Source organism: Pelmatolapia mariae, linkage group LG16_19 (genome assembly GCF_036321145.2).
Source record: "Pelmatolapia mariae isolate MD_Pm_ZW linkage group LG16_19, Pm_UMD_F_2, whole genome shotgun sequence".
Lineage (NCBI taxonomy): Eukaryota > Metazoa > Chordata > Actinopteri > Cichliformes > Cichlidae > Pelmatolapia > Pelmatolapia mariae.
This window is the reverse complement of record NC_086241.1, coordinates 25,026,931-25,047,091: the sequence shown is the minus strand read 5'-3', so window position 1 is coordinate 25,047,091 and position 20,161 is coordinate 25,026,931. Positions and strand designations below refer to the sequence as shown.

The window sequence follows — 20,161 nt, the reverse complement described above, 5'->3', positions numbered from 1 at the left end:
TAACTCTGCACTTAGATAAGTCATCTTCTCATGGTCATTAGAAATACATTAAAAGCACTTTTTCATACACTTTGCTTTTCAGCCCCAGTGATGTACATCATTTGTATACTGTCTATATAATACCATACACAGAAATTGTATGAAATGCACATTGGGTGTGATGGTTGCTTACATTAAAGTGTCCTTAAATATGTTAAATGCTTTCATAAAATATTATGTTTCTCCAAGAATTTAAGAAGATCAGAGCAAAATAAACACTGCTCACAGATACGGAGGATGAACATGGACTTACAGGAAACAGCAAGATGTTAGTGATTAAAGATGGTTTCCTGGCAAAAGCCAGTCATAATTTGATAACAAGGACACCCACAGTACAGGCACATTATGCAACAGCAGCTCTGTACTGGATGAGTTACAACATATAGTCATGCGAAAAAAATAATCATCCATTATTGCTATGAAGTCTGGTAAAAAACTAAGTGGACACCATAACCCACAAAATTCACAAACACTAATTATCATCCATCCATCCATCCATCCATATTCTTCAACATACCCGGGGCTGAGTCAAGAGGGCAGCAGCCTAAGCAGAGAAGCCCAGACCTCCTTCTCCCCAGCCACCTCCTCCAGCTTGTCCAGGGCAACACCAAGGTGTTCCCACCAATCTGTCTGTCGATCTCCCGCTCCCTTCTCCCATCACTCATGAACAAGACCCCGAGGACCTGGCTGAGGACCATGGCCTCAGATTTGGAGGTGCTGATTCTCATTCCCACTGCTTCACTTACGACCTGCGGTCTAGAGCGTCCTAGTGCCACGTGCACTTACACTTACACTGAATATCAGATGAATGAATATTTCATCATTGCCTTCAGACTGTTGGCCTCAATAGGTTATACTTGACTAACTTTAGTTCTTGCTATGGTCTCCCCTGTACTTTTTGTTGCCCTTTTTTCCTTGTTTTTTTCTACCTATTTGTTCCTTTTCCCTCTCCATGTTTATATATTTGTGCTTATGTTCTGGAGGCTGTTGCCATCTACTAGCATGGTAGTGGCAGTCTTGGTAGTTAAAAATAGGATTCTCACAACCTGTTTATCAATCAAAGGCTAAATCAGATAAAGATCTCCTAATTGCCACTTTCCACTTGTGCTAATCTAACATTTTTAGGAGCTGACCTGTTGTTTTTGTGCTGTTTCCAAGAAATTATAATGTTTATACAAGCTTCTGGATGTTTTAAAAAGGAAGAGGGAGGGAGAGAAATTCTCCCCTTTTAGCACTTTCATGTGTAACGTTAATATCTCATTCTTGCGTTGAGGTTATTTTTAATCACATATCATACAAATGTCTCTGCAGCAATGACAGTAAATAATCCATCTTTAAAAAGTGATTAAAAAATACTATCTAGCATGTTTCTATATAGTTTCTAAATAAGAACTTAAAGGTCTTAGGCAGGAGCCTAAAGTTTTAATTGCTAACTTTCTGATCATTTTCTTTATATGAAAATCTGAAACTTTAAAGTTCTTAAAAAAACTGCGTAAAGAAATTTAACTTTTATTAGTTTTCATATGACTGTCATACACAAAATTATCTTTAGAAAGGATCAGATCCACTTCTACTGGTCGATTAGTGCTGTGAAAATCATATCAACAACATCTGAAATGTGTGACATCCTCGGAAGTTCAAAAAAAGAAGAACTTGAAACTACTGATAATTTGAGGTTACAAGCGCTGAGCTATAGATCTCACCATTTAGGAAATGAATAATTTGCCTGCTTGTGAGCAATGGAGGAAATTTCTGCGAGTGCTGAATCTGCTGAACAAGACAACCCAAAACCGTCAACACATCACACAGGTACGAAGTGATAGATTGATTTTAACAGCTGTTATTACTGTTGCACAATTCAGTTCTTTTTCTTCTCTTTTCAGGTCCAAAGAGCTGTAAGGGGAATCGTTATTTAGGTGTTATTGTGTTTTGGAGTCTGCTGGGTGTTTTACTTCTAACTAGATTTGTCACTCATGGTGTCCACTGTGAGTCTGATTCTTCATAAATAATTGTTCAAACTGCCACTGAGTGCTGAATTAATATTTGACAAGCAGAGCAATGTTCAAAGTTTTTATGATTTAAAATAAATCAGAAGCAGTCTAAGTATGAATGCACAAGATGTTTTGTGTCTCAAAAACCTGTCCTAATTTATTTATTTCAGACTTCATTATGACTGAGGAAAGAGACAGCCTGAATGCAAATCTCTCCACTGTGAGTAAAAAACTTGCCGTCATGACTGAGGAAAGAGACCTGCTGCGTGCCAACCTCTCTGAAAATCTCAAAGAGCTTGAAGGGCTTCTGAGTTTGTACAAACAGAGTGAGTCCTTTTATTTACCGTTGTCTTTACAGTGATTCATATCTCTAGCAAATACTGTTCTCCTTTTCTCTCACTGAGAAGAAATTTAATTAACTTAAATTAATTAAACTTAAATGCTTAAGAGACCAAATATGCATTGTCATTTGAGATTGTGGCTCTTTAAGACTTTGCACTCACTGAAATGTTTCGAAATTCATAAAGTCAACCCAAGAAAGTTGCTGGATGATATTTCATTTAATTTATTTCCATCCAGCCATTCTCTTGCGCTTATCCAATTCAGGGTCACTGGAGCCTGTCCCAGCTACCATAGTGCAAGAGGCAGGGTACAACCTGGACAGGTGGCCAGTCTGGTGCTGGGCCAACACACAGAAACACACAACACACAAACACACAACCATTCACACTCACATTCTCACCTATGAACAATTTAGATTCACCAGTTAACCTAACCCCAGTAGTAGCAACATGAAGCAACATTGCTGATGCCAACTGCATCACAAAATCTAACCAGTACAAAAATGCTGAAATTGATTCCTTTATAGAAATTGTAAGTTACATTTATAAATTAATGAGTCTACAACAAATAGACCTTAATATAGGTAGTTACAGTCATTCCATCTAAAGTCAGACATTTATTTTCTTTAGAACATTCTGCTTAACCATCACACGTTTACATACAAATTTTATGTTTCAAAGTTTGAACACATCTAATGGGTTCTATGATAATTTAGCTTCATATACTTCAAGATATATATCTTTTGAAAAATGGTTCATTAATTTATTTTTAATTTTTTTTTTACACATTGAAATCTGTGGCAATGTTTGAACATTAATATCTCAAAAACTAAATGACTGATTCTTATATAGCACTTTTCTACTCTGCTTGAGCAGTCAAAGCACTTTTTTCAACATGCCTCATTCACCTAGTGCAGGGGTCGGCAACCTGCGGCTCCGGAGCCGCATGCGGCTCTTTTGTCCTTATACTGCGGCTCCAGGTGGTTTGGGAAAGTAAATTAGAAGTATTTAGCTGAAGTGTATTTTATTTGTGTTTAGTTCTTTTTTTAAACTTGTAGTTCTAAATTGGAAGATTATTGTGATATTGAAATATAAAAATAAAATTATATTTTATTATTTTTCATCGCTCAAAATAAGTGTCACACTCGCGGAAGCCGGTGTACCCGCCGAAACGCCATGCATTTATCGAGACTTTCAACCCCAGGTAGGCCAATTATGGATCTTCGGATCCACATTATGTCAGCAGCTATTCTCCACCGTGAACTATGTTAAAAACAAAAACCGCTCACGCCTCACAGATGACAGCTTACAGTCCTGCGTAAAGATGAAAGTGACTTCGTACAGCCCCGATTTGCAGACGCTGTGCACAGAGGTTCAGGAGCAGAAGTTCCATTGTAAACATACCACGGCAGACCCAACGACGTTTCCATGAGCATGCTTTTCAGCATCTCTTTATTGACCACTTTTCACACACGGTTGCTGTACCCACACAGCCGGCTGTAGCTTTTCAGCTCACAGCCCGACAACACAACAGCAGAGAGAGCACAGACTTTAAGGCAGCGAGGCATGATTGCGGGTGCCGCTCAGGTGCGTCCAACTCCCATGCAGCGGCACTGCAGACCACGCCCCACCACACACATTAACCAGGTAAAACACATATTTAGGCAGAATTTTGCAAATATCTATTTTTAATTTTTTAGCAGCATAGTGCTTTTTTTCCAATTACTTTTTAAAAGTCAGGTCAAGGCTCCAAAAGCCCAAAGGTTGTTGTTTGCTACATGGATCATTTTAGTTCAGTGTCTTTCCTTTTGTTATATTTCTTTAAGAGTTCAAAATGTGTTAATTACATAAATAAAATTTGATTTTCTCTGTAGCACTTCATGGATTTCACACACCTTAGTTGCTCTGTGGATTCTTTTAAAAAGCAGTTAAAAACTTTTCTGTTCAAACAAGCCTTTTGTTGATCTACGTATTTTATATTCTTTACATTATTTACATTTGATCTTTTACATTGTGTATAATGTCTATTGATTGTATTGTTTATTTTAATATTTGTGTACAGTGCTTTGTGACTGCCTGTCTGTGAAAAGCGCTTAATAAATAAACTTTACTTACTTACTTACTTTAGTTGTTCACACAAAGCATAAAGGTAAAAAAACAATATATACAGTGTTATCTTCATTTTAGATGTCAAAAAGTATTTGCGGCTCCCAGTGTTTTCTTTTGTGTGGAAACCGGGTCCAAGTGGCTCTTTGGGTGTTAAAGGTTGCTGACCCCTGACCTAGTCGAACATTCATACAAGCACTTTTCTTTGCAGGAGTGCTGGACTTTTTTCATATTTTAACTAGTCAAGACTTTTTTGATGTATTACAGATTCTGATTTATTTTGATGGTAATAGAGGTCTGTGAAAATTTCAGTCTTTTATCTCTAAAATGTTTTTAGATGTTCAAACATTGCCTTAGATATCAATGTGTGAACAAAAGGCCTGGAAGTGGGTTAACAGACACATCTACCCATTGTCTTCCACTTATCCAGTTCAGGGTATTGGAAGGTTTCGTGCCTATCCCAGCTGCTGTGGAGTGAGAGGCAGAGTACAGCCTGGTCAAGTCACCAGTCTGTCACAGTGCTAATACAACAGTTCTGACCACGATGCAGTCATAATATTTGTGGGCAGTCTCATCAGCAACATGGTCATTCCAGCCAAGACAATAGTTTAGTATCAGAAATGAAACTGATCACAACAGTACCATATTTGGCAAATGAAAAAAGCACATCATTGATAAACTGGATCTGGGTCCAACTTTCACCAACAAAGTGGTTACATAAATTCGTCTAGAGTGTTTTCATTGTCTTATTTTTGACACAGTCCACTCTGTTTTAATTTCCCAGCGGGAAATGTGTCCCTCTGGCTTTACTGTTCTTGTTGGTGTGATTGATAAAAGCAAAACTATTGAAGTACTAAAATTCCAATTAATTGAACAGATCAAATGAGCATTGTTATAGAGTTCTTTAAATATCATTCAGTAACTTGCTGAACTGGTATTTGTTGGTAATTTCTTCCAGAAAAAACATGTCCTGTAGGATGGAGCAAGTTCAACCATAGCTGCTATCTCCTCTCTGAAAGATCTGGTTCCTGGGATGCAGCCAGAAGGGACTGCAGATATAGAGGAGGAGAGCTGGTGGTTATTGACAGCCCTGAAGAACAGGTACAGTGTTAATGTATATGAAGGGCCAGGGGTGACAAAATTAATTAATTAAACACACCATTAAATAATTAAATGTTTCATTAATTAATTAAAATTGGAATTAATTAATAAATACATATTTAAGTAATTAATTACATGCCTATTCATCTATTTAAAACATTTAATAAATTATTTAATGATGTATTTTTGTAATTCATTTTGGGACTCCTGACCCTCACCCGTAATTATTTTTATATATATATATATATATATATATATATATATGTATGTGTATATATGCGTATATATGTAAATAAATAATTACGGGTGAGGGTCAGGAGTCCCAAAATGAATTAAAATATATATATATATGTATATATATATACATATATATATATATATTAGGGGTGCAACGATACACAAAATTCACGGTTCGGTTCGGTTCGATACTTAGGTGTCACGGTTCGATATTTTTTCGATACAAAAAAATGTTCATGCCTTTTTAATTTGTCATTTATTAAAATTATAAATATATATTTTAACTCAAAAGTACAGTTTTTAATTGTAATGTTGCTGAAACAACAAAATAATTAAAAAATAAAATAAATCTATCTGATCGAGAAATCACTCATCTTTGGAAAAGAGAGTTTATTACAGAGAAATGGCTCTTTCCAAAATAAAAGCTATGCTATACCCTTCTTCTGGGGTATATTCTCAGCAGCATATTAAACATATCAGGTCCCCATAAGGAGAATCATGTGCTAACGGCTGTCTAAATGACTCGGGTAAAGTTTGTAGCATGCGTGCTTGTTGTTTTTGTCTGCTTCCACTTGTCTTTGCACTAGGATGATGTCGGCGTAAATGTGCAGTCATATTCGTTGTGTTCCCACTAGTGCTGTCAGCGTTAATCTCGTTAAAATGACTTTAACGCCATAACGCCGCAAATCTCCGTTAACGAGTTACCGTGGATCGCCCCGTGTGTGGGGCTGGACAGCGTCAACACATTAACGAGCTAACTGTGGTAACGCACTAGTTCCCACCAATGTAATTGAGCATTGTGTGGCAGATCCGACATACTGTTTTACTTTTGTCCATGACACGCTTACCATCAGGGTCATGCTTCACATGAAAAGCAAAGTTTATCCTTCAAGCTCGGGTCCTCTACCAGAGGCCTGGGAGCTTGAGGGTCCTGCGCAGTATCTTAGCTGTTCCCAGGACTGCGCTCTTCTGGACAGAGATCTCCGATGTTGTTCCCGGGATCTGCTGGAGCCACTCGCCTAGCTTGGGAGTCACCGCACCTAGTGCTCCGATTACCACGGGGACCACCGTTACCTTCACCCTCCACATCCTCTCGAGCTCTTCTCTGAGCCCTTGGTATTTCTCCAGCTTCTCGTGTTCCTTCTTTCTGATGTTGCTGTCATTCGGAACCGCTACATCGATCGCTACGGCCGTCTTCTTCCGTTTGTCTACCACCACTTTGTCCGGTTGGTTAGCCACCACCATTTTGTCCGTCTGTATCTGGAAGTCCCACAGGATCTTAGCTCGGTCATTCTCCACCACCCTTGGGGGCGTCTCACATTTTGACCTCGGGACTTCCAGGTTGTACTCGGCACAGATGTTCCTGTATACTATGCCGGCCACTTGGTTATGGCGTTCCATGTATGCCTTGCCTGCTAGCATCTTGCACCCTGCTGTTATGTGCTGGATTGTCTTAGGGGCATCTTTACATACAGTGTTGGTCAAGTTACTTGAAAAACGTAATCAGTTACTAATTACTGATTACTTCCCCCAAAAAGTAATCCGGTTACTTTACTAATTACTTATTTTCAAAAGTAATTAATTACTTAGTTACTTTTTAAAAACACGATTTACAACCTGAACAGGTGGTAAAGCGATAGATCTTTCAGCCCAATTCTACTTTTTCTGCATAATCCATCATACAAAATGTAATCAAATGGAAACGTCTCTTTTTAAAACTTTAAATCTTTTAACTTTATGCATCAAGCAAAAATGTAATTATATGCAACATTCTCTGACTGGAAGAAATTTGTTTAACATTTAAACCTATTTTCTGCACATTCCAGCATATAAAATAAAATATTTTTTTGTGTTTACACTCACTCTTTCAAATAGATGAAAGTAAAACACAGCAGAAAATAAATAAAATCAAAGACTAGCGGTCCTGTTACTCTATTTTCACCTGTAAAGGAGGACTGGGGTAGGCGTAGGTTTGCCCTGGTGCAGGTGTGCCGCAGCGGTCAGTTGAAGAATCCGCGAGTTTCTCTGTGAATTTCACATTACGTCGTAGCTCACTCGCTGCTTGCTTGGAAGTTTAGGGGTTTTTTTCGCTGTAAAAAGAAGTTTTCTTCCCACGCACAATGGACACTAATGTTTTTGTCACTTTTTATGGAATCAAACTCAAAGTAAGGTCAGTACTTCCACGCTTTAAACGCTGCACGCTCATACTCTCTCCCGCACTGTCCATTGTTGATCTGCACACAGCTCTTGTCACGAACGTCGCACTCGCTTACATCACTGTCATGAGACATTCTGTAAAAAAATTACGGTTTTAGTAACGCAGTAACGCAGCGTTCCTACGTGAAAGTAACGGTAATCTAATTACCGTTTTTGCAATAGTAATCCCTTACATTACTCGTTACTTGAAAAAAGTAATCAGATTACAGTAACGCGTTACAAGTAACGCGTTACTTGTTACTTGTACAAGTAACGCGTTACTGCCCATCTCTGTTTACATAGCCTGCACCTGAGGCCTTGCCTGGTGTGATAGACCCCAGCCTCTGTGGATCTTGTGCTCAGAGCTTGTTCCTGTGCTGCCATGATTAGAGCCTCCATGCTGTTTTTCAGTCCAGCTTTGTCCAGCCACTGGCAGCATTTCTGGATATCAGCCACCTCCGCTATCTGCCGGTGGTACATACCATGGAGGGGCCTGTCCTTCCATAATGGTTCCTCGCCTTCCTCCTCTTCCTTGGGTTTGTGCTGCCTGAGGTATTCACTGAGCATGCTGTCAGTTGGGGCCATCTTATCCTATTACTAAAAGAGATTTTCTGTTTTTCTTTTCTTATTTGGTGAATAGTTTTACTATTAAAAAAATGAACATTTTTCTTAACGTTAACACAATCAGAATAAAGTTAAAAAACCATGATGAATATTACATTTGCTGAATTAAAGTGTATCAGCAAAATCTCTAAATCTTTTATGAACTTTTTTTTATGAAGGATAAAGGTTTTTATGAAAAAAAAAAACAGCCTGTTGATAGTGGGGCCAATCAGGAGCTGCCAGGTCAAAGCCAACCCAAAACAGCTCACCCAAGGAGGGGCCTGCCGAGACTCTTAAAGTCACAGTACACACATATGAAAAACAATACAGACATACTGACACGCACTGATTCTGTATATGGCCAGGGCTGTAACACCACTGAGAGAATATATTAACATCTTGATCACCTTGTGTAGACAGCATCAACAAGTTTTTGGTGACAATGATTTATTGATTGTTGAAAAAGATTTACAGCATGCTGCAGGTTAACGAGAGTGATTTACTATATGAGTTGTTGGGAAATTTATCTTCAGTAAAACAGTGCTGCTCTTTCACTTCCTTGCGTTTAGCTCTTTGTGCTTGGAGAGAAATCCTGCTTGTGCAAATCAACTCATTTTTGACTGATGGGGTGCAGTAGTGCAAAGGAGAAGGGTGGTCCTAATGTGATTGGTCACCTTGATGGACACTTAAGGTTACTGCATTAAATTCAGTTACACAGTGGAAGTGACATAGGCGCTGCTTGTGTCCGTATTTGTTTACATTTTGAAAGACAAAGTTTACCAAATTATCAACAGTTAATGTTTGATGCGTAGCAGTGGAAATGCAAACAACCATCACTGTATTACTTTACTGCTGAACAAATCCTACAAACCAGAGTAATCTAAGGTAAGTTCTGAAGTTGTGAAGCCACATCACAGCTGTCCCATTAATCTATTGTACAGTATTACAAAGCTTTTATGACTTAAAAAACACATAACGAGGATCAGGAAAAGAAGTGTGCATCAGAACCTCTAAGGGCCAAATTTTTACTTTGGCCAAAATACAGACATTTAAACCTTTGAACAAAAAGTTGCTCAGTCTGCATCAAACACATGTAACTGCACATACCATAACTGGACAGGAGTGCTTCAAAACATGCCCTAGAATTATATGTTTTTCAGTATTAAAGGGAAGCCAGTGATAAAGCAGTACATTCACTGGTGCACAGAACATCCCATGTAGCACAATTAGATTCATATGAATACAATACAATACAATACAATACAGTTTTATTTATATAGCACATTTAAAAACCCGAAGGCACACCAAAGTGCTTCACAGTAATATGGAGAGTCAACATAAGTCAATAACAGGGTACAAATCAGGCACTAGAACAGACAGGATAGAGGCACTAACAGACCAGGAGAGTTAGATAAATACAAAATCTGCTAAGAAGACAAAAACAGCAGTAAAATTAATAATAAAATAATAAATTTAATAAAATCTAATAAAAGTTTTAAAATTTAAAAGATTTAAAAGGGTATTAACTGGTCAGGAAAGCCAAGTCAAATAGATATGCTTTTAATCTTGATTTAAAGGATTGGATAGAGTCCAAGGCTCGAATAGAAACAGGGAGGCTATTCCAAAGGTTGGGTGCAGCTGAAGCAAAGGCACGATCGCCTCTGCTCTTCAGTCTAAACTTAGGTTGGGCCAGGAGTAATTGACCTGATGATCTTAATGCACAACAAGGAGTCTACAGATTGAGGAGGTCAGTGAGGCAGCTGGGCGCAATGTTATTCAGGATTTTAAAAGTGAGTAGCAAGATTTTAAACTCAGTGCGATATTTGATTGGTAACCAGTGTAGATCAACAAGAGCCGGAGTAATAGGGTCAAATTTTCTAGTTCCAGTAGGAAGGACGCAGCATTCTGAACGAGTTGCAGTCTTCAAAGAGAGAAGGCTCGGAGACCACAGTAGAGAGAATTACAATAATCTAACCTGGAGGTCACAAAAGTGTGGATAAGTTTTTCCAGGTCCCTGTGTGGTATATAATGCTTAGCTTTAGAAATCTGACGCAGTTGAAAAAAAAAAACAGATTTAACTACAGATGTTACTTTCTTATCGAGCTTAAAGGAGCTATCCAAATAGACACCCAGGTTACGCATAGAATCAGAGAGAGAGTTAGCTAGGGGCCCCAGCAGGGCAACAAGCTGGTCTCGAGGAATATGGCTGTCGAACACCATAACTTCAGTTTTTTTTCTCATTTAAAACGAGAGAATTTTCTGACAGCCAATCTTTAACCTCTCTCAGGCAATCGTACAGGGAGTTCAGTGATGCTGAGAAATCATCAGTCAGTTGACAATAGATTTGAATGTCATCAGCGTAAAAGTGATAAGAAATATTGTATTTTTCAAATATGGAGCCCAAGGGTAGCATATACAAAGAGAATAATAAAGGGCCCAATACAGACCCCTGGGGCACACCACAGCAGAGAGGGGCAACAGAGGAATGAATCAACTAACAAATTGTGGTATGATTTAGCTACAGTGAATTAGCTTCAGTTGTGGTGTACAATTTAAAGACTAAACAATTATATAGAGTTTGAAGACTGTTTTAATGCAGAATATTTATACATTTTACTGTAATAAAAATGTACCCGAGACCAGAGTGATGAATCTACAGTAGACATGACTAAAGTAAATCTGCTGGTTAGCTGCACAGATACAGTAAAACCACAAAGCATAAAAACTAGTGCTGTCAAAATTAACGCGTTAATTGTTGAGATCAACGTGAAACATTCAATGCATTAAAAATTTTAACGCAATTAACGCAGTAGGGATGGGTATTGGTAAGATTTTCACGATTCCGATTCCATTTTCGATTCTGTTTAACGATTCGATTCTTTATCGATTCTCTTATCGATTCTTTTTAAAAAAGGAGAACACTAAGGACGATTAGCTTAGAACTTTGTTTTATATCTTCTCTTTGAACAAGATAGAAATTTAGGAGTAACATGGCCTTACAAACCCAACAGTGAGATCTTAAGTGATCCACAGCCTACGGCTCTTCAATGGGGTGTCACAGGGTCCCCAGGAAAAAAAAATTGTAAATGTAAAACAATAAAATAAATATTCTTCTGTAGCAATAACAAAGTATGACATAAATTATTCTGTAGCAATTACACAAGAATATCCAGTAATGTCCCTGCCCACAATTAAACACATTCACTTACCAAAAATCGGGGGCATCTGCTGTGGCAAATGGGTGCAAGCCTTTTACCTCAAACTTAGTCACTGCTTGTTGACATTCGTCTATCCTGGCCTGAAAGGAGACGCTACCGGTAGACTGCAGCGACAACTGCCAGCGAGCGCCAGCCAGACTCTGTCTGTCTCTCTAATCATGGTCACCTAAATGCACAGTAATGGCAGGTTTTGTAATAAGGCAGATCGCGCTAACATAATATGCACTGTTAGTTGATTATTTACCTGCCGCATTAACGGGAGAGGACGTGCAAACGTTACCGCTGCTGCTGGGTTGAGATTCACGAGTCCGGAGCGGAATTAAAAACACGACATTCATTTAAGGTCATCGTGTGTTTTGTGAGCAAATGCTTTTGCATATTCGTAGTGTTTCCTCTCTAAATGAAATATCTACTTTGCAAGTATTGCAAGTTGCCCTGTTGTCATCCGTTCTCGTAAAATATAACCAAACGTTTGAGCCGCCATGTTTCCTGCCAGGTAAATGACGCTCCGCAACGTGGTGACGTCATTCGGGGCGACTGGAATCGATAAGGGAATCCTTTGCAAAAATGGCAAACAATTCTAAGGAATTGAAACAGTGGGAACCAGTTTTCAACAAGAACCGGGTTTCGATACCCATCCCTATAGCGCAGTTTTGTTTTTTTTTGTTTTTTTTTCCTGTAATCTAAGATCTTTAAACTCATGAGCAGCTCTGGAGGAGGGGGCAACATTGTGCTATGCTGGCATTTGGCCTGACAGAAATGATTAGAAGAAGAAGTGATACCATGCTACTATAGCTAACACATGCAAGCATGGACGAAGACGGACTTTTGGGTGGAAAGTTTCTCTTTAAGAAGTTGCCTGATGGCTTGTTGGACAAAATGAGAGTAAGGTGCACAGTTTGCAAAGCTAAATTCAAGTACCACAGAAGCAGTTCACCACTGGCGTATCACCTGAGAGTAAAACACCCACCTGAATCCGCCTCTACGGGACCTCGCCAATCTACGCTTCAGGAGTATGGTGCTCGTGGACGAAAAACAAAAAATGTTAGAGAAAAATTAACCAATTCCTTGGAAATTTGGATAGCTAAAAACTCCTGACCAGTTAGCATAGTCGAAGATGACGGACTGAGAGAAGTCATTCGCGCTGCATCAGGAGATGTATGTTACAATCCACCCTTGAGAGGAACCACTGTGTCATGCTTTGTATGAGGACCAGAGGGCTCAGCAGTCCAGTAAGCTTGTGCAAGTAAGGAATGTCGCTCTCACTGGAGACCACTGGACTTCGGTGAACAACAATAATTACTTGGGGGTCACGGCACATTTTATTGATAACGATTGGACTTTACAATCGTTTGCACTAACAGTGATTAAAACTGAAGAGAGGCATTATGCTGAGGTGTGTGCTGACCATTTTCTGAGTGTTGCAAACGAATGGAAAATCAGGGACAAACTAACCACGCTTGGCACCGACAGTGCTCGTAACATGGTTGCAGCCACCAATCTACTTCCATTTGAACACAGCCCTGCATGGCCCACATTCTGCAAAGAACGGTCACAGTTTCTCTTAATGACAGCACATTTGAAAGGGCTCTGGCCAAATGTCACAAGATTGTTGGACATTTTAAGCATAGTCCAGCAAATGCTCAGGAATCAAAGGCACAGCAAGCTGCACATGGACATCAAACAGAACTGCTTGTTCAGGACATTCCAACAAGATGGAACTCCACCCTAGAGATGATCAAGCGGATCCAGAGAAACAAATCTGTGCTGACCACCGTCCTGGCTCAGCAAAACAGCAAGGTGACCATGTTGACTGACCAGGAGCTTCACAGACTGCAAAAGCTGGAAGAACTACTTGAACCTTGCCAGCATGTGTGCTGGGTTCTTCTGATTCAGATACAGAGGAAGACGCTAATGACCGCTGTCTGAATCTGTACAAAGCAGAGCCCAAAATTGACGTAGGAGAGTGTCCACTACAGTGGTGGTTTAAGAGAGAAGGAGCACATGCCAGGTTGGCACCTATTGCACACAAGTACCTGTCAACCCCTGCAACCACAGTGCCTTGTGAGAGCTTATTCTCACTCTCAGGTCACATCATTCAAAAGAAGCGTGCTTCTTTGTCATCAGATAATGTAAACAGAATAGTCTGCCTCAGTAACTGGCTGAGTGCAAAGAAGGACTAAGCCAAATTGCTCCTTTGGAGTGAAAAATGTTCAACATTCTGGGTTTTCAGCTGTGTCTTTTTCTGTTTTAAATACTGAGTTTTGTGCACCCTTTATTGTTATGGTATTCTGTTATTCTATTCACTTTAACCTTTAGGCCTGGGTTCAGTAACTGTTGATGACCTTGAAGGTTTTTTAAGTTTTCACTGTGTTAAAGATTGATGAAAACTATTAAAATTCACTTTGAATTTCAGCATACATTCTTTGTGTTTATTCTGCATTTACTTCATTGTATTGCATAAATGTCTGTTACAACCTTAAAATATAAAGCTGAAAAAATGTAATTGGAGCCAGGCTATTGATCAAGTAATTGCGATTAATCACAATTAATATCGATTAATAAAAGAAAATTGTGAGATTAGTTAGTAGCTATAAGACCCTTTAGATTTACACAAAATGATAGCAACAGTGATAACTGTTTTATTAGACACTAGTTCAGATCAGACAAATGAGCTACTTACTAAAGACAGCCTGTAACATCCTCCTCTCCTGTCCACAGATTGACTGTTCAGAGAATCTTTAATATTATTTAGATGAATTACAGTGGCACCTGAACCCACAGTCAGTGAAGCTCTGCAGCCAGATGTGTACAGCTGTGTTTGACTGATCAAAGTGCACTCAAAGGCAGCATCATAGTAATAATAAGTTTATGCACTTTTTTCTTCTTTTAATGTTGTTCTTTTTTTTCTTTTTAGGAATTATGCATTCTTCTTATTACAGTGACTTTTCTAAATCACAAGAGCTATGTTGTACACCAGATTAAGCGGACAGTTTAAAAGATTTGTTCAGCAGTAAAGTAATCCAGTGAGAGTTATCTGTATTTCCACTGCTACAAAGGAAATGAATAACTGTTGATAACTATTTGGCAAACAATTTTTCAAATTAAAAGCAAATAGCAGTGTATGCAAAGCAGACAATCTTTGTGTCGAATGGCTTCTTTATGCACATTCTAAGCACGTGGGTTTCTTTAAATTTAGAAGCGATGAATTTAACTGCGCCTGTGAAATTACATCATTTGCTCGCATTATGTTTTTTCTCGCGTGCGAACTATGACATAAAAATAATTTCATAGTTTATTTCTAAAATATGCAAATAAAAAATTGTGGTTCAAAACTGAAATGTTTTCTCTTCATGTTAAACAGACCTTCCTCTCTGATATCACCACAAAAGAAACTTTTGTGTGAACATGTGTGTGTGTGTGTGTGTGTGTGTGTGTGTGTGTGTGTGTGTGTGTGTGTGTGTGTACGGGTTCGTACTATCCTGGTGGGGACCAAAATCTGACTTTTACTATCCTGGTGGGGACTTTCTGCACCGTGGGGACCAAAATCCAGGTCCCCTCGGGGTTGAAAGCAATTTTCACACTCAAAATGCGGTTTTACTGTCAGGGTTACAATTAGGTTATGGTTAGGTTTAGGGTAAGGGTTAGGGTTAGGCATTCATTTTTAATGGTTAGGGTTAGGGTAAGGGGCTAGGGAAAGCATTATGTCAATGGGATGTCCCCACGAGGATAGCAAACCAGACATGTGTGTGTGTGTGTGTGTGTGTGTGTGAAACAGAGGTGAGCATTCTTGCTAATTATCTAATAATCTTGCACAATGACAACCATATTGATCCACAATTCTCTAACACTGCATAGACTAAAATTGTGGTTTTAAAGTAAAATAAAAAGATTTTTCTTCATATTAAACAGAACTTCCTCTCTACGATCACCACAGAAGAAGTTTGGATTGGTTTAAATGACAAAGAACAGGAGGGAACATGGAAATGGGTAGATGGGACTCCACTGACTCTGATGTAAGCCTTCACTTGGTTCAGTTCATTACTTTTATTAAATTTCCAAAATATTTCCCAAATTTGTTAAACCCACAGATGCATGCAGATTGTTCAGCTTGCATATTGGTTGAGCCAAATGGCTTCCCAAAGCTTAAAGATGCATGCAAATGACTTGTTTTTTGCCACACTGAGCCAAGGCAGTAATTATATCAGTCAAGATGTCTGTGTAATCTGGGCTTATGTGTTTGTCTGTATACTTTGTGTAGTCCTGTCTAACAAACACCATGTACTGAAAAAAGTAAAATAAAATATATATTATTTCCATTGTTATCTGTAATTTGGTGATCTTATTGTACAGTGTGTTTATAAAAACTCAAAGCTGCTGATGGAAAATTTGTTTGACAAAATTCCTCACACAAACACCAAAGGCTCATTTTTTTCTCAATAATAATAAAATAATGTTGTTGTCACTGACCTGCTAGGTACTGGGGAATAAGACAACCTGATAATGGTGGAGAAGATAATGATGGAGAAGAAGACTGTGTTTATGTCAGAACGGAATGGGGAAGGTTTTGGAATGATCATTTTTGTTCATATTCTCATCAATGGATCTGTGAAAATACACCAAACCACAGTACAGTTTCTTTAAGATCATTTATTCATAAATGTTTTGTAGTTTTATCTATGATTATAATTCTAGATTTTAATTGTTCTGTTTTATTTTATAATTATGATGTGTTTAGTTGTGGCTAAAAATTTGCATTTGTTTTTTCCTTTTATCTTAGTGGAGACTTCAGAAAGTGGTTAAGTTTGGGGTTTCTGACAGTTTTTTATTGTGGTGTTTATTGTTTAAATTGTTGTATTTGTTAAAAGTTTTCTATTAGTTTTACTACATTATAAATAATGACACGCAAGTAAATAAACTGTTTAGATCTTTGTGATCAAGTCTTTGGAGGATTTTAATTAATTAAACAGAATTCATTGTTATACAGTTCAGAAAAGATCATTCATAAACTGAAATGTTATTTGTTTGTAATTTCTTCCAGATAAAACATGTCCTGTAGGATCGAGCTTCAACCATAGCTGCTATCTCATCTCTAAAAGCTCTGCTTCCTGGGATGCAGCCAGAATGGACTGCAGAGACAGAGGAGCAGATCTGGTGGTTATTAACAGCCCTGAAGAAAAGGTATAGTGTTTATGTACGTGTGTGTTATTGAGCTGTAAAAAAAATTCAAACTACCATTTTTAATGTAAATAGCCTTTTATTTCAGACTTTTTTAAGTGTTAACACATTCAAAATAAAGTAAAAAAAATCATTATGCATGATGTGTATGAGCGTTTTAAAACATGTTTAATGTTCTAGAGCAGGGGTGCCCAATCCCAGTCCTCGAGAGCTACCGTCCTGCAGCTTTTAGATGGATCCTTGTTCCGACACACCTGAATCAAATGAATGGCTTGTTATCAGGCATTTGCCAAACTTGATGGCATGCTGAAGAGGCAATCAAACCATTTGATTCAGCTGTGTTGGAGTAGGGATACATCTAAAAGCTGCAGGACAGTAGCTCTCGAGGACTGGGATTGGGCACCCCTGTTCTAGAGTGTATCAAAGAAATCTGTTTAGACAAAAATTGTATGGGGGGAAACAACTTGTCAATAGAAGAAGCGGAAGAAGAATAAGGAAGTGTGGCAGTGTAGCAAGGATAAGGAAAACATGATATGGGAAAGATGCCTGCAGTCCTGTTTCACTGCAGGTAACATGTACGTGTAACATTGTAGTGACAAATAAAGGCTCATCATCATGATGCCAACAAATGCAGGGGATGCAGCATACATTGCAGGAGAGAGCATTTGCTATGAGGCAAGGGGCAGGAGTGACAGGCAGTCCAGTAACTTACAGAATACTATTGCACTATGTTTCCACAGCACATGATTTTTAGTTCTGATATTCTGTGTTTTAGTAAAAATTATGTTTTAGTAAAAATATGAGTCCACTGACAAAATATATTAACATTTTGACTACATTTGTTTAGACAGTATGAATAGATTTTGGTGCCAATGACATACTGATTGTTGAAAAAACATATCACAAATCAATTACAGATTTGAATGACTGCTATTGAGATTTGAGTGAGTGTTTTGCTGTGTGAGCTGTCAGGAAATGCATCTTCACTGTTGCACAAAATGTGTCAAAGCATTAAAGAAAATTCAAAGTTTTAATTATTGCTGGCTTTGGATTTTTAAAAGAAACTTAGATAAAATAAACTGCATGTTGGGTCTAACACTTAAACCCCACTGACTCACAGACCAGTCACTTGTGTACAAAAGCAAGACTACAGCGCTTTCTGTCTTTAACTTGCTACAAAGGGAGAAGCTCCTTATCTGATCTAAGCCAACTACAAACTCGGGCCTTCCCTCGCAGCCCTTCAGTGGCTACACAAACATCTCATTAATCATGCGACAGATAAGACACTCACATGTGAACATGTGTCGTGTGTGTCTGCAACAGTGAACATGTGTGTGTGTGTGTGTGTGTGTGTGTGTGTGTGTGTGTGTGTGTGTGTGTGTGTGTGTGTGTGTGTGTGTGTGAAACAGAGGTGAGCATTCTTGCTAATTATCTAATCATCTTGCACAATGACAACAATATTGATCCACAATTCTCTAACACTGCATAGACTAAAATTGTGGTTTTAAAGTAAAATAAAAAGATTTTTCTTCATATTAAACAGAACTTCCTCTCTACGATCACCACAGAAGAAGTTTGGATTGGTTTAAATGACAAAGAACAGGAGGGATCATGGAAATGGGTAGACGGGACTCCACTGACTCTGATGTAAGCCTTCACTTTGGTTCAGTTTATTTCTTTACATAGGAAATTTGTTAAACCCACAGATGCATGCAGATATAAACACAAAGGCTTACATGTCAGTGGTTGACTGCTAATAGCGTAAAGATGTGTACTAATGACTTGTTTTGGGCAAGTGGGAGCAAAAGAAGTTTATTATATCAGTCAAAACAACAATTCTTTTGTTCAGAGCTGGTGTGTTTTGCCATCTGCACACTTTATGCAAGCCTGTTTAAAAACCACCTGAAAAGAAAAATGTTATTGTTATTTGAAATTTGGTGATCTTAATGTACAGTGTATAATATATATACACTGTATAATTCTTAATAATAATAAGATAATGTATTTGTCGCTGACCTGGTAGGTACTGGGCAACAGATGAGCCTAATAATGGTGGCGAAGAGGACTGTGTTTCTCTCAGAAGTGAAAAAAACACTTGGTTTGATCATCGATGTTCATCTTCTTGTCACTGGATCTGTGAAAAAGTTCCAGAAAACAACTGATTCAGAAAGATGATCTATTCATCAATGTTTTGCAGTTTTTTCTTTGATTACAATAATTGTACTTCTGTATTTCAGTTTTATCCTAAAAGGCCTAGATATGTTTTTTTGTTCATATATAAGTGGTTAAGTTTTGGGTTTCTGTTTGATTTTTATTCTACTGTTTGAATTTTTGTTTTTGTTCTTTTTTCTTGTGATATTGCTTTTATTATCATTATTATTATTTTTATTGAGTGTTTCTGTTTTGACTTTATGGTTGTTCTGGTGGTAACTGTCAGTTTGTGATCCTTATTTTTGTTTCAAGACTCAAGTCTAGTTTTACTTCCTGCAGGGTTTCTCAGTTCCTCCCTGATTCGTATTTCTTTGTAGTTGAGTGTTTATATTCATGTCTGTGTTCATTATTTTCCTTATTTACTGTTTTACTTTGAAACAAATGTCTGTTTCTGACCTGCATGAGTTTTAATTCCTGCATCTGTTTTCCCCTGATTTGAACATTGTTTTCATCTGTGTTGTTACTGCAGGTGTCTCGTTTCTCTTCTGTTTGTCACTCCCTGATCAGTCATCGGTATATAAATAATCTTCTCTCCCTCTCAGTCCTCATCAGTTTGTTCAGACTCCCTGACTACATTTTAATAGTCAAAAAATGCCTCCCACATCTTTGTTGTATCACTGTTCCTTAACTTCAGTGAAAAGCATCATGTGGTAAAGGAAAGGTGTCAAGGAGGTGAAGGAGAATTCACCACAACAGCAAAACAGCAGACATAGAAAAGCAAACTGAGCTACTGTAAACCTTAAATACACTTTGATCTCTTAATATAACTCATAACTAATAATATTAACTTTATGTTCTATGTTCTCCACATAAAGCAACACCTAGGGATGTCACCCCTACTTGCGGCCTGTATATTGACATGAAGAAATATAATGCAATTTGGCTCTTGAAGTTACTTTTTTGTTAGAGAGATTTGTTTGTTGTTAAGTACAATGTTAAA

General features: G+C 38.1%; 1 protein-coding gene across 1 annotated transcript; it reads left to right on the top strand.

Annotated features, from left to right (window-relative positions):
* Positions 1-1,747: 1,747 nt before the first annotated feature.
* LOC134646086 (C-type mannose receptor 2-like) lies at positions 1,748-19,811 on the top strand. Its single transcript, XM_063499783.1, has 9 exons — positions 1,748-1,848; positions 1,923-2,024; positions 2,201-2,356; positions 5,436-5,578; positions 15,745-15,848; positions 16,310-16,461; positions 16,874-17,013; positions 18,554-18,657; positions 19,034-19,811. The coding sequence occupies exons 1-9, from the start codon at positions 1,779-1,781 to the stop codon at positions 19,170-19,172; spliced, it is 1,110 nt and encodes a 369-aa protein (XP_063355853.1). The 5' UTR covers positions 1,748-1,778; the 3' UTR covers positions 19,173-19,811.
* Positions 19,812-20,161: the final 350 nt, after the last annotated feature.